The following is a 14,201-nucleotide window of genomic DNA, read 5'->3' as shown; positions in this document are numbered from 1 at the left end:
GCGTGAACCCGTAAAACCCACCGGCGGCCGGCCAGAGAGGAAGAGATATGGGTACATCATGCATCGGTTTTTGAGTAACCCTGATACCTTTTAAGAAGTCTTGAAAAAATACGTCCGTTGGGAGCTCCAAGAACTCAGAAGTCTCAACCTCTTTCCTAAGCTATAAGTAGCACACATATATATCATTGACATATCACCAACACACAACACAGCACACCACAATCACGAACAAGCACTCGCAAAACACCAGACACCAGCAAAACCCCTCAATTCTAGCTAAAAACAAAGAAAAAATAAAAAAGAAGGCAAAGAAATCTACCACTACCTCCTCTCCACCACCATCCCCCTCGCCCGTCTCCTCTCGTCCACCTCCAACTTCCAGTCTACGCCATCAGTCCCCTCCAACATGTCCGCAACCTCATCCTCCTCCATATTAACACACAGACAGATCTGTGTGCACCTCAAAAACGTATCCCTCACACCATACATGCCCCCCCTTACCACCACGCCCACCACACCCGCCACATCCCTCTCCAGCCTGATGGCTCCCAGCTCATTTATCCTCCCCGCATACCCCCACACCCGCTTCTCCAGCAGCCTCGCAAAGTACCCCGCCGTGGTCCCTAGCAGCTTCGAATACATGCGCGCCGTCAGGATGCGCTTATACGGCGTCATCAGCGCCTCCCACCCCTCCTGAAACCTGCGCCTTACAATCTCGCCGTCGTCCGGCTCCGCATCGCCGTCGGGATCTGCCTCCGCAGCGCCCGCCCGGTCAGAGACCACATACTCGACGTCGCGGAACGCCTCCGTCAGCAGTGGGCGCAGCCGCGGCTTCACAACCTGGTTGAAGAACACGGTGATGCCGTCCGCGACGAGCTCGCCGGCCTTGGCCTCGAAGCTGCCCTCCATGCCCCGCAGTGCGTCTCTGACGGCCGCGGCATCGTTCTGGAAGGGGAAGATCTCTTCGAGGGCGACGTTGCCGATGGTGCCGGGGACGGGGGCGGAGGTGGCGGTCGCGAAGGATGTGATGATGCGCGTGTTGTATTCGGTGGCGATGTCGAGATTGTTGATGAGCACGAGGAAGGAGATTACTTTTGCGTCGGGGGGTGGGGAGGAGGCGGTGGCGCCCTTGGGGTAGGACTCGGTTTGCATCTTGCGTTGGATCATGCCGATGAAGTCGCCGCTGAGGACGCGGCCGATGGTGGAGATTGCGGTGGTGACGAGGCCGCGCTGGGAGGTGTTGAGGGTGCGTTGGAGGAGTGTTTGCACAATGTACATTACGTCGTCGACGGCGGAGGTGATGAAGGGGGCGTTTGAGATTGTAGATACGGGGGAGCTGAGGGAGAGTGTGAGGTCGGAGGGGGCTTCGTCGAGCTGGAATGCTTTCTCGACGGAGCGCCGGCAGAAGAATGTGGTCATTGCAGAGAAGGGAAGCAGCAGACGGGACTCGACTTTCTGGGCGAGGAGGGAGTTTTGGAGAAGAGGCGGGAGCGTCAATGGGATTGCCACTTCGGCATCGGTCGAGGGATCGGGTTGGGGTGGCTGTGGTAGGTCAATGATTGTGTTGCAGGTCAGTGATTAATGCTGGGATTTAGTGTCGGACTTACGAGGCATTTACGGGCGATAAAGCGGCAGTACAAGGACCAACGGCTAAGCATCATACCGAGTTCTGAGAGCAACATGTCGATTTCTTTAACGTCGACGCCTTCGTCTTCGGACATGCGGGGTGCGCCCGGTGCCGGAGAAGACGAGCGAGGGGTTCCCATAGCACTACGGGTCTGTGGAAGGAAGGATTGGACCAAGAAGGAGAAGGCGTAGGATTTGATATCGGTGAGCTATCATATCGTTAGTGAGATGAATCTAACAGAATCATCAAATATCACTCCACACACCTTTCTATCGACATTGCGCTCATCACCGAAGGTATCAATGAGAATACCGGCCTGGGTGTCAGCCTCGACTTGCAGCCGTTCGATAACCTTTACCATGCGGCCTTCACCATAGTGCCGCTCAACCAACTTCCCATGCTGCTCTACGATGTTTGCGATGTGCTCAAACAGTCGGCTCATGGAATTGCCATAAAAGAAATCGCCCAATCCCACACCATCTCCCGAGGTTCTCCGGTTCGCCAATGTCTCTCTCGCCCTCGCACTGACACCCTGACAGACGTACCTCCCATAGACCTCCAGCCCCACCTCCGTCCTCCCAATCAACGGAAACAGCTTAAAAAACCTCGTCACCTTCTCGCCATCCCCGGCTGCCGCTGCTTTCTCAAACTCCCTCAAAAACAGCCCACACAACGCCTCCGCCGCATTCTCCAACGTCACACTCGGCGGGTCAGGCACCTCCGCCGTCGGCACCATCTCCTCCGCAAACTCGCCCTTGACGATGTGCTCCGGCACCTTTGCCGACCTCGCTAGATACCCCGCAGCCGTCTCCCAGTCCTGAGGCGCACCCATGGACCCTGTCACGCCGAGAACACATGCTTTGAGTTCTGCGACCTGCTCAACGACCTCTAGGGTGGCTTTGACGCGCGATTGCTCGATGTCGAGACGTTTCACGGCGCCGGTGACGCGCGCGGCGGTGCTGGCGACGGGGGACAGCATGCTATTTGTGAGGGACCGGGCGGCGACGACCTGCGTTCCCAGGTGCGCGCGGATGAGATCCAGGCGACCGAGGGAGTGGGTGAGCTCTGTCTGGGTGCTGAGGAGCGCATCGAGGCGAGTCGTGACGGCTGTTTCCTGCGCGTTTAGGTGGGCGAGTGCAGCCTGGAGTTCTTCGGTGGTCGTGCAGTTGTGGACAGATGGTGGAGGCGGTGGGGAGACGTCTGTGTCGTCGGCCTCTGAGGGGGGATAGGGCGTCATTCTGGGTCAGGTGGAGGTGAGATGCAAGGGTCCCCGCGGTGTCTCAGGCGGAGTGTTGTATGTGGAATTGGGCTTGGAGAGCAGCTAATTGGGTGAGAATAAGAAGAGAAGAGAGCTGTGGGATGAAGCCCGAGTCCTGGAGTCGAGCTGGGAGCTCTGAAGCTGCATTCACTGATTCTGGGCCTCAATTGAATATTTGGCGTCGGGGGAGCTATCGAGTCCTAGGGTTAGGGTTATCCGGAGCTTGCCGGACGTGGTGTGGGATTGGACTCGAGAAAGACGTCAAAGAAGGGCTTCTTCTGAGGTCAGTGAAGTTATTCTAATCTACTAATGGCATCGTGGTTAAAAACTCGGAGTTATAGCACAACTTACATCTAGGGACTCTGTTCATTAATCGACTGGCTGTCCTCGCCTGTTAAAGAGTCAGAATAGGTGCAGGAAACCCCGCTGACGATCGCGATAAGGACAGATGATGAGATGCATCATCTTGCTCTTGGACGAAAGATGCCATTGGAGTCAATTGCACTCAGTCCAGTGCAGCAATAGGCTCAATCGATCCCATGAAATAATACAATAATAGCCAGAGATATGGAATGCACTGCAGTATTGTAGACCGTAGATTGTAAATTACCAATATCAGTCACAGGCATGATGTGATGACTGATATGGGCGGAGATTACTCAGAGAGGCAACGGCAGCTTTCCCACTCGAACCACCTTGCCCAACCTTGATTGACATATCTTCCTCTCCTCTTCCCCTTCCTCTTCCTTTTCTCTCCTTTTCTTCTTTCAATCGACGTCACCCTCGTAGGTCGACACTCCCCCCCCACTCCCCTCCGCCCTCAACAAAGGGTGAGTAATTCCACTATTTAGAAAACTAATACGGAATTTACTGCCGCTGCTGCATACTCTACGTCCCGGTTTCGTTTCGTTTCGTTTCGTTTCGTTTCGTTTCTTCTGTTTTTGTACAATATACTATCCCACAAGGTGCATCTCTTCTCCACTTCCCTGCTGCCTGCCATGTCCTCGAATTCTCAACTCGCCAGTTTCCCTGCAAAACAGCCCGCGTCCGCTCCGCCAGCCCTTACGACCAACGACACTGCCCAGAGACGCAATAGCATTCCTCTCGGCTCAAACAGTGCCGGAGGACCTCGTAATATCCCTGACGGAGGCACGCCACGAAACGGCCAGGCAGGCAGGAAGTCCCACAAGAATCACAGGAAGCCACATACACCACGATACGGAAACGACGACCATATCGACGAGGTATATATTTTTCCAAATTGCCACTGAGGTTGTTGGAACGAACGGCTGACATAGCTCAGGACGCAATGACGCTGCCATCGGGAGGAAGAAAGGGTACGAGTATTACGCACTTGATGAATTGGAATGTAGCTTCGCGCCCGCAATCGCATCACAATAACTACCGTCACGGCCACAATTACCGGAGGACCCCAACCTGGGGATTGGGTTCGGGATATCATGCGACTGATAAGGCACGCTTTATCAATGCCAACTACCGCTTTCTCGTGCACCCTCGTGGCGATTACCGCGCGCAGGCCGTTGACTCGGATGTGCATCTACCATGGGATCTTGTGCTGCAGGTCATAGCATCAGAGCAGACACAGCGCACAAACTGCCCAATCTGTCTTTCTACCCCCGTGGCGCCCCGGATGGCGAAGTGTGGGCATATATTCTGTCTCCCGTGTCTCATGCGATATATGGCCTCTACAGATGACAGCAAGCCGCAGGGACCACCGGAAAAGAAACCGCGGTACAAAAAGTGCGTAATCTGCACGGATAGTATCTACTCTAGCGAAATTCGGCCGGTTCGATTTTTTGTAGGGCAGGAGAACCCGGCGCCCAGGGAAGGCGAGGATGTGGTGTTACGGCTTGTAATGAGAAGGCAGGGCAGCACATTGGCGCTTCCGAAAGAGGGCGCAGAATTGCTGTTGGAGAAGGAGCATGAGATACCGTGGCATTTTTCAGCGGAGGTCATGGACTATGCGAGGGTCATGAAGGGGACGGAGGAGTATATGGAAGAGGAGTTTACTAGAGAGATTGCGGAATTGGAGAAGATGGCTAAAGAGGACAAGGTGATGTTTGGTGAAGATGGCGAGTGGACTAGAAAAGCTATCAACAACATCAATGTTCAAAAGGAAGGGATTAAGGGAATGGGGAATCCACCCAAGGCCGTAGTAGAGCCTTCAAAAGCCAAGGAGAAGGAGAAACAGCGCCCAGAGATCATGTTTAACGAGAGTGACGAGAATGTGCCGGCATTCTACCATGTAGTTCATGAGGCCTCATCCGGTCACTCATCATCAGCTAATTCACGGTCTCAATCAACTACGCCTTCACAGCAGCCCTCGGAGTCCCTGCAAACAGTTAAGCCACCAGTCCCAGTACCAAAACCCCACCTTCCACAAACCCATGACATGCCATACTACTTTTATCAAGCGCTCCCCCATTATTACCTCAGCTCCCTCGATATCCGCATTCTCAAAACGGCCTTTGGCTCATACCATGCTCTTCCAACCGCAATCCTTCCCCGGGTTGAGAACATTACCACAGGCACATCCGTCGACGATGAACTCCGTAAGCGCGCAAAATACGTAGCGCACCTTCCAGCCGGCTGCGAAGTTGGCTTCCTTGAATGTGACTGGACGGACATTGTCCCACCAGAGATCCTAGACCGCTTCAAGGGCGAGATTGACCGCCGCCGGAAAAAGAAGCACGACAAGGAGCAGAAGGAGGAGCGCGACCGCATCCGCGCCGAGAAGGAAGAGGAGGCACTACACCGTCACCGGCGAAGAGGCAGCATGAGAGGTTTCTCGGAGGAGGACTTTGTAGCGCTAGCCACTCGGGAGTCATTGAATGAGCTTCCGCAACCAGTGTTCGCCAACGGCGGCGAGGGGAGCTCAAGTTTACCTCCGCCTCCATTGCATGAGGGCGAGTATGCAAGCCCAGGAACGAGCCCTAGCACCAGTAGAACGGTATGGGGGACGCCGCTAGTTCTCCCGCAGGGTGCGGAGCAGAACTATGCAGTCGAGAGAGAGGAGACAGGGTGGTGGCAGGACTGGGAAGACGACGAGACGCTGGCTCGGCTTGCTGATGCTGGCGGCGGCGGCGGGAAGGCGCCGAGTCATGGAAAGGGAGGCAAGAAGAAGAAGTTCAAGAAGGTTACGCTCATGACCAATGGCGGGAAGAGGGGGGCTTAGATTTTAGTGATCTAGGTCTGTAGCTGGGGCTTATAGTGAAATTTTGTCATTTCTTTCTTGGTTTGGGTTCTTGTGTAATTCTTTTAGTTGCGGCAGCTCTCTCTCACGCTCCCCACTGCTCGACGATTGGCAATTGTGGCATGGGACGATATGGAATGGACGGCCCCGGTCTCAAGCTGCATTCAACTGGGCGGGAGGCCGGCGCCAGATTATCAGCAGCTATAGCTATGTGGCTAGCTAGCATGTATTTGAGGTACATAGGTAAGTATAGTGGGAAGGAAAGGGAAGGAAAGGGAGTTTGGGGGAGTTGCTTTTTTTTTTTTGCTGTTTCTCTTTTTTTTTTTTTTTTTTTTTTTTTTTATTTTCATCTTGAAAAGCTCTGCCACTTGGTTATGTAAAATACTTATATTTATATATACATAATCGATCGAAGGGCCCCGTGGCTACTTGTGGTAGACGGATGAATAGTCGAATCGTGGTGCGTGTTGGTGTATGTGATTGTTGGTTCAGCAGTGCGTCTTGATGTTATCTGTACCGCTGCAAACACGTAGTGGCTAGCTAATCTGATGAGCGGTCTAATTAGCCAGTAGTTCCAATATACCACTTACTCATGTTTTAATTTGCAGTGGCCAAGAACTTGACGCGAATGGATAAGTGATACAGATGCGATGGCTCAATATGAGTTTATATGCAGGTGGTTTGTGGTTTGTTTTTATATCAACCCCCTCGGTTTGTGTCGGCCTTTGAGCGTAAGCTGTGGAGCTAGCTAGTAATATATCTCTGGATTTTCATGTATTGTCTGCTTTTCTCTCGATGTACCGGTATGGCCATGGCCATACAGTAATACAGGCACTCTACTATAGCTAGTGCAAGCTTGAAAGATCTGTAACATTGAACTACATGTACTCAACCACGCATAAATACTTACTTCCCCCCCCCCCCCCCCGGCCCCAACCTACAAGTATATATCATCCCGCCACTCGAGTTGAATTTTGTCTCTACAAATTATCAATATTGAGTGAGCACTAATATGCCGGCACTATTAGTTTCCCCCCCCCCAGGGCCGACACCCCGCACCTCTTCTCCGGAAACCGGTCCGAGTTTATGGGCGTATATGTGGTTGGCCATAAGAAACTAGCTAGAAAGCAGAAACAGGAGTGGATAAAGCCGAGACAGAGAACTACAGCACGAAATGCACTTATATTGATACCTGCTGCCGCTGAATGTTTCCACAATCCCACACCGCTACAGCGTGCAGCTACGTAGACACCTCTAAAGCTTCCCACGTACCAGCTATATAGTATGGTGCTGTGTGGCCTGGTGCTTCAATTAACGTAGAACCACTAAGAAACCGCCGTTCTTAACACGGCTACAGCTGTGCACAATGAAACCGGTGGGATGGTGTAGAGCTTGGGTCAGCTGGCACCAGTGTTTCGAAAAATCAAAACTCGGCCACAGTCGTTTTTGCGCTGGTGGGGGGAAATCTCGCCTCTAGCTCTGGCCTGTGGTGTTGTTGGTGGTCTGTTTCGCGCCTGGGCGAGTTACATGGAGGTGTTGGTTTGGTTTATCGCATCAACGCCTACTTAAGACGCTGTGATGGATGGACGGGGGGATCTACGAAGCAAGAGATATAGATTCACTCCCGCTGGCTGGTCAGTGCCCCGTGCACGGTGCACTTTCCTCCCCATCCCATCCCATCCCATCCCACCTGCCATCCCACAGCCCCACCATGCGGCCCATGCTCACCCCACCATGCCCATCCATCCCCGCCAACCCAACGCAGCTAGTGCCACACTATCGGCAAAAACGACGAAAAAGCAGTTAGCGCCTCCGTCCACCCGTCCACCCGTCCACCCGTCCACCCGTCCACCCGTCCACCCGTCCACCCGTCCACGCCGACGACACCCCGCCACGCCGCCCCCCTCCACTCCCCGCCGCAGCCAAAACAGGCTGCGTCATGGAATCTCGCTCGCTCGTGGGGGCGGTAATGATTGTTTCGCCCGCCTTCCCTCGTGGGTACGCGGAGGGAGGGGGGGAGAGAGAGAAGGTGGGGGGGGGTTGTGGGGAGGGGTTGTTTATTGTGCGAAACGAAACAGTGTCAATGTTAGTGAAAGTGGATTTTGAATTGTTTGTCTTTTCTGTTTCGTGGGTGGTGGTGGTGGTGGTGGTGGGCGCGCCCACTGTTCTGTTTCTGTTTGTTTCTGTTTCTGTTTCTGTTTCTGTTTCTGTTTCTGTTTTTCAAGTGTCCCCACCACCACCACAGTGGCAGCGCCGGCTGCTCTACCCTGTACAGCAGAGTATATATTCCCTGTTCTCGCCACGTATCGTAAGCGAAGCGCGTAAAACACACCCGCACACACTCCCTCCCTCGACAACGCCCGTGACGTAGCCAAACAAGAGCAAGACGCCAGACACAAACCTTGAAGAAGAATTGGGCTACAGAACGAAGCATTGACAGCCAGAGACTTACAGCAGAACAGAAGAACAGAGAGAAGAAGAAGAAGAAGAAGAAGAAGAGCCGGTTCTCTTCTCGAGAGCACTCTCGTTCAGGAAGGTTACACAGCCCACCTCTCTCCAGCTCTTGCAAACTTGTGCTCATCCCCGACGCGTCCCGTCGCGTCTTCCCTGCGTGCCCTCAAGCACCTTTCTCACGGCAACTCCCAGAAAACCATAGAATAGTCCCCGGCCCCCCCAACCCACACACACGCCGGACACAGCACAGCTCGCCATCCAATGTACAACTCCCCCACGCTGCCGCCGCTCACCCACTACCTCCCCCCCGCAATGGCACCCTACATCATCGACCTCTCATCCGACGACGAGTCCCCCCCTCCCCCTCCCCCTCCCCCTCCCGCACCCTGCACCCCCCACCACAACCACCCCATCCCGCACCACAGCATCAACACCCCCACCACGCATGCCCCCCAAGCCCCAGACGCAGAAAAGCATAACATCCTTCTTCTCCCCGCCCGGCATCAAGGGCGAGCAGCAGCGCCTCCCACCCTGCTTCGCCTCGCCGCGCCGCACCCCGTACTCGGACCCCACGCCGACGCCGCTGCTGTTCACGGAGGCCGACATGAGCGTGGATAGCGATGAAGCGCCGGCGCCGGCACCTTTCGATACAACCCCGTCGCCGAGATGGAGTGGGGGCGAGGACGGGTGGGAGCGGTTCATACCGCCCTTGGAAGAGGCCGTGATGACGGAGAAGAAGTCGCTAATAGTAGTGCTCAAGATTCCGGCGATAACGGAGAAGAAGTCGCTAAAAGTAGTACTCAAGCTTCCGGCAGCGGCAGCGGCAGCGGCGGGGAAGCGCAAGCTCAGCGAAGTGCACCCGTCGCCGGCGCCGTTCGATGCAACCCCGCCGCCCGGGCGCAACGGGGATGGGGATGGCGAGGACGAGTGGGTGCGGTTCACGCCGCCCCCGGAAGAGGCGGGGGTGACGGAGAAGAAGTCGCTAAAAGTAGTGCTCAAGATTCCAGCAGCAGCGGCGGGGAAGCGCAAGTTCAGCGAAGTGCACCCGTCGTCGCCGTCGTCGTCGCCGACCCGGAAGGGCGCAGATGGTCGTGGGAATGGTGGGAACGGGGCGAACAAGAAGCGGCTGTCGTTCTTCGCGGCGGTGCCGTCGGTGTATGGGAGTGCTGCTGCGAAGGCGGCGGTGCCGGTGGCGGTGCCGGGGCCGGGGCCGGTGGTGTATGCGGGTGCTGCGTGTGTGGCGGCGAGGTTCCGCGCGGTGAAGGCGGTGAGGAGCGTGCCGGGGACGCCGGTGGCTGTGGTGGTGCCGGTTGCTGTGGCGGGTGAGACGGTGGTGGGAGCGGGTAATGGTAATGGCAATGGTGGCTGTGGGGGGAACAGGATGAATGGCCCGGCGGAGGAGAAACAGAAAGAAAAACAGCCAGAGCCAGCGCCAGTGCCAGTGCCGGAGCAAAAGCAAAAGCAAAAGCAAAAGAAGAAGGCCGAAGTCTGCACGTCACCGCCGGCGGCTCCTCCAAATGCTGCGAATATGAACGATAATCTGCCTTCTCCGCCGCCGCCGGCCACTCCAGCTGCTGCGAACATCACACTGAGCGAGACTTCTCACAGCGGTACGTATTTCTCTCACTCCTGTGACGCACACACCGCACACATACGCACGCACGCACGCACATAAAAACTAACTTTCCCCACCCACAGACCCCGACCCCATGGACATCGACACACCAGACAACACCCACGCCCACGCCCACGCCCACACCCCCCCCACACACATCCTCTTCACCCCCCACCCCCCAACAGCCACCATCCGCACCCCCTTCACACACCCCCCACCTCCCGCCATCTACACCCCACCCCCACCGCCAACCCTCTCAAACAGCCCCTACTCCACCACCGCCCACACCTGCCAGTCCACGCCCATCGCGCGCCAGACATTCGGCCTCCCGTACAGCGAGCGCGCGGCCATTGCGGCTGCTGCCGCTGCTACCACTACTACTGCTATCACTGATCCAACGGCCGCGGCGGCGGTGGGGTATTTGCTCCCGGCGTATTCGCCGACGTATGGGCTTTCGCTTTCGCGGAGCCCCGCGGAGGCGCTGCGGGCGGCTTTGACGAAGGGGGCAAACGCCCCGCGGGGGGCGGGCGCTGTTGGTGCGGGCGTTGTTGCGCCTGGGGAGGAGCGGCGGCCGGCGGCGGCGGATAAGACGGTGCTGGTTCTAGAGACAGAGACGGTGCATGAAGGAAATAGCCCCGTGGACGTAACTCGAGGGGCGGATGGCGGTCTGGTCGGCGCGGCGGTGCGGCAAGATGAGCTGCCGGCTACAGATGCGGTGCAGGAGGTCGATATTGCGGTTCCGGATGCGGTACAGGAAGACGACTTTACGATTAACGCGATGATTGAGGACGATGTTCCAGTTAATGCAGATACAGTGCAGGAAGACGAATGTTTGGTCGGTGCGGATGCGATGTGTGAGGATGAGCTTCCGGTCAATGCTTCGGTACAGGTTAATTATGCGGAGCAGGTCAATTCTTTGGAAGTGGTTAATTCTTCGAATATGGTCATTTCTTCGGAACATATCAATGCTTCCGAATATGTCACTTCTTCAGAAACGATCAACCCCCCAGCCACAACCCAATCCCCACCCCCCACCTCCCCCGACGCCCTCTACGCGCACGACGACTTCCCCCCCGACGACCCCTTCCCCACCCCCACGCCCAAAACCCTGCGCACAACCATCAGCGGCCAACCCGTGTGCACTCTGCACCACTGCGCCACCTGCGACGCCGAGTCCTGCGTGCACGAGTTCTTCACCAAGTACTGCCCGCTCGAGGACGTGGCCGTCGGCGGCGCCGACCTGGTGTACCCGGACTACGTGCCCGCGCCGCCGCGGCGCACGCAGGCCGTCGGCGCCGACGGCGCGCAGGAGGTGCTGCATGCGCCGGTGGGGCGCAAGGAGCTGCTGGCCGTCTTGATTGCTGCGGGGGGCCTGGCGGGGTATCGGAGGCTGCCGTATCTGACGGCGGAGGCGAGGGAGTTTTTGAGGTGGCATGCGGAGAGGGTGTTGGGGGAGTTGAGGAAAGTTGGTGAGTGGTGTATCCCATGAGTGATATTCTATGATCGGGGATGTGGAATGGCTAATGGTATATCTTCATGTATAGACGGCGACTTGCTCCATGTGCAGTTCACAGTCCCAGAGATCCGGAAACTCATCCCCGCCGTCCGCGAATACGCCCTGCAGAACAAGATCCGCCTCCCCAACTTCAGCGCCAACCCCACCCCGCCCCCGGACCAGCTCGTTCGCGATCTCTACAGCCTCCTCACGTACACCTTCAGCAACGACAACGACACAAAGGCCCTAATCAACCTCTTCCTCACCACCACAAACTTCACGCTCCCCGGCCGCCAACCCGGCGACATCCAGCGCTTCATCTGGGACGCCTACAACACCGTCCCCGACCTGCGCGACCCCGCAATCATGGTCGCCGCCACGCGCCTGCCCCCCTTCCGCAGCCCCACCAACACAAAGAACAACAGCATGCGCGCCCTGCGGCGCGAGCTCGGCACAACAGACCTCGACCCGCTGCGCGACATGCAGGCGCGCCACAACTGGGCCATGGCGCGCCTGCGGCCCGTGTGGGCCTTCAACGGCGGCAGCAGCGACATCCACGACGCGCAGTGGACGCCCGACGGCGCGCGCTTCGCAATGAGCACGCCGTGCACGAGCGACCAGTATAACCGCCCCGGCAACCTCATGCTGGGGTTCAACAGTGCGGGGGGGCCGCCGCCGCTGCCGCGCGTGCGCATGCTGTACCGGCATGCGCTGCGGGTGCGGCCGACGGCCGGCGGCTTCTTCGAGCGGTACGAGTATACGAGTGTGCCGTCGATCCGGTTCAGTAATGATGGCGGCATGCTGCATAGTTGTGGGCTCGATGGGTGTGTCAAGACGTGGAGCGCGGGGGATGGGAGGTGGCTGGGTGAGGTGGGCTTCGACGACCAGGTTGTGGTGATGGAGACGAGTGCGGCGGTCGATGGGTTGGTGGCGGCGGGGAGGTCGAAGGGGGCGGTGTCGGTCATACAGATCAATGGGTCTGGCACTCATGATTCGGTCAGGAATCTTAACCTCTTCGATAAGGCGAACAAGAACAAGGTCTACCCCGCGGCGATGGCCTGGGGCGGCGCCGGGTTCGAGAACTTCCTCGTGGTGGGCTATGATAATGAAGGGAACAGCAAGAGCGGTGGACTCGCCGTCTGGGATGTCGAGAGGGAGGTGAATCTCTTCAAGTATTGGGGCCATATCAAGCACCCGCAGAGACACTTTGATGTGCGGATGGGGCAACGCGGGAGGTTTGTTACTGGGAGTCTCAGACCGGGGAGGATTGGTGGCTCGATTGTCAGGCTGTGGGATCTGAACACCATGAGCGAGGTCGTAGAGTGCATCAGTGACCAGGCGGACTTAAACTGCGTTACCATTTCGTGAGCATTCTCTCCGCCGCCGCCGCCGCCGCCGCCTTTTTAGAAGCCCGCTGTACTAACAAGAACCTTACAGGCCCTGCGAGCGCTACCTCACCTCCTCAGGCACAACCAACAACACCCTCCTCTGGGACATCCGCAACCCCTCGACCCCCTTGCACTCCCTCCAACACGGCGCCACCACAATGCCCACCTCGGCGCAGACCAACCTCGCCGAGGACGACACGGGCGTCACATTCATCACCTGGTCGCCCCACAACAGCACGCTCTTCACCGGCGGCTCCGACGGCAAGATCAAGCAGTGGGACCCCACGCGCGCCGCCCCCTTCCTCGTCGACGTCGCCGCCGTCGAGAGCCAGATCATGACCGCGGCCTTCAGCCCGTCGTGGGACGCCCTGCTTGTCGGCGAGGCGAGCGGGCGCGCGACGCTCTTCTCGACGGAGGGCGAGGAGGGCGGGCCTGTGCCCGAGATTGTGACGGACTGGAGCGAGGACCGCGCGCTGATGAATCCGGATAATGATGAGAATATGCGGTGGAGCAGCTGGAATGGGCGGCGGGCGGGGGTGCCCGCGGCGGCGGCGGCGGCGGCGGTGGACGGTGGGGAGGAGGAGGAGGAGAGTGGCGTGCTGCTGGGGAGGGAGATGGTGGCGGGGGGGTTGATTGTGAGGGATCCGGAGAACCCGAGGTATGTTTGGGCGACGGAGAGGTATGGGGTGATGAGGGAGAAGGAGAGGAGGAGGAAGGAGAAGGAGGGGAGGGGGGGGAGGGCTTGATGGTGAGTTTGTGTTGTTGGTGTGTTGGATCTTTTGGGTGCGGATAAGGCAGCGGAAGCTTGCTATATGGCAGAAGATTGCTATATTTGTGCGACGAAAGCCTGCTGTAAGGCAGTCTCGTTCCCAGACCTGTTTTTTCATGGAGGCCACAAAGGCTTCGAATCGAAAACAGCTCTGGGTGCGAGACCTGACATGAGGTAATCTCGTTCCCAGACCTATCTTGATGCCGAACATCAAATAGGCCTGGGCACGGGTCTAGCTATCAGGGTATTCCCGCTCGTAGGATATTCGGCGGTACAAAGCTTAAGCTCTGGCGCGAGCGTACCCTTGTAGTAGCAAGCAAGCAAGCAAGCTTTCGCTGTATTGGCCGCACCACCCCCCCCCCCCCCCCCAAAAAAAAAAAA

The 14,201-nt window shown here is 57.4% G+C and overlaps 3 protein-coding genes across 3 annotated transcripts; 2 read left to right on the top strand and 1 right to left on the bottom strand.

The window, feature by feature from the left end:
- Positions 1–321: 321 nt before the first annotated feature.
- H6S33_011268 (uncharacterized protein) lies at positions 322–2,864 on the bottom strand (the record flags this gene model as incomplete). The annotated part of the gene is made up of 3 exons (XM_044842611.1): positions 322–1,542; positions 1,608–1,835; positions 1,893–2,864. 3 exons carry the CDS (start codon positions 2,862–2,864, stop codon positions 322–324), a joined length of 2,421 nt encoding a protein of 806 aa, XP_044696036.1.
- Positions 2,865–3,883: 1,019 nt separating this feature from the next.
- H6S33_011267 (uncharacterized protein) lies at positions 3,884–6,081 on the top strand (the record flags this gene model as incomplete). The annotated part of the gene is made up of 2 exons (XM_044842610.1): positions 3,884–4,129; positions 4,189–6,081. The coding sequence occupies 2 exons, from the start codon at positions 3,884–3,886 to the stop codon at positions 6,079–6,081; spliced, it is 2,139 nt and encodes a 712-aa protein (XP_044696035.1).
- A 2,917-nt stretch (positions 6,082–8,998) lies between these two features.
- H6S33_011266 (uncharacterized protein) lies at positions 8,999–13,797 on the top strand (the record flags this gene model as incomplete). Its single annotated transcript, XM_044842609.1, has 4 exons — positions 8,999–10,163; positions 10,252–11,637; positions 11,713–13,027; positions 13,101–13,797. The coding sequence occupies 4 exons, from the start codon at positions 8,999–9,001 to the stop codon at positions 13,795–13,797; spliced, it is 4,563 nt and encodes a 1,520-aa protein (XP_044696034.1).
- Between the last annotated feature and the right edge of the window lie 404 nt (positions 13,798–14,201).

This window comes from Morchella sextelata (genome assembly GCF_020137385.1).
Source record: "Morchella sextelata strain SCLS chromosome Unknown scls_6, whole genome shotgun sequence".
NCBI lineage: Eukaryota > Fungi > Ascomycota > Pezizomycetes > Pezizales > Morchellaceae > Morchella > Morchella sextelata.
This window is presented reverse-complemented; position numbering and strand designations above follow the sequence as displayed.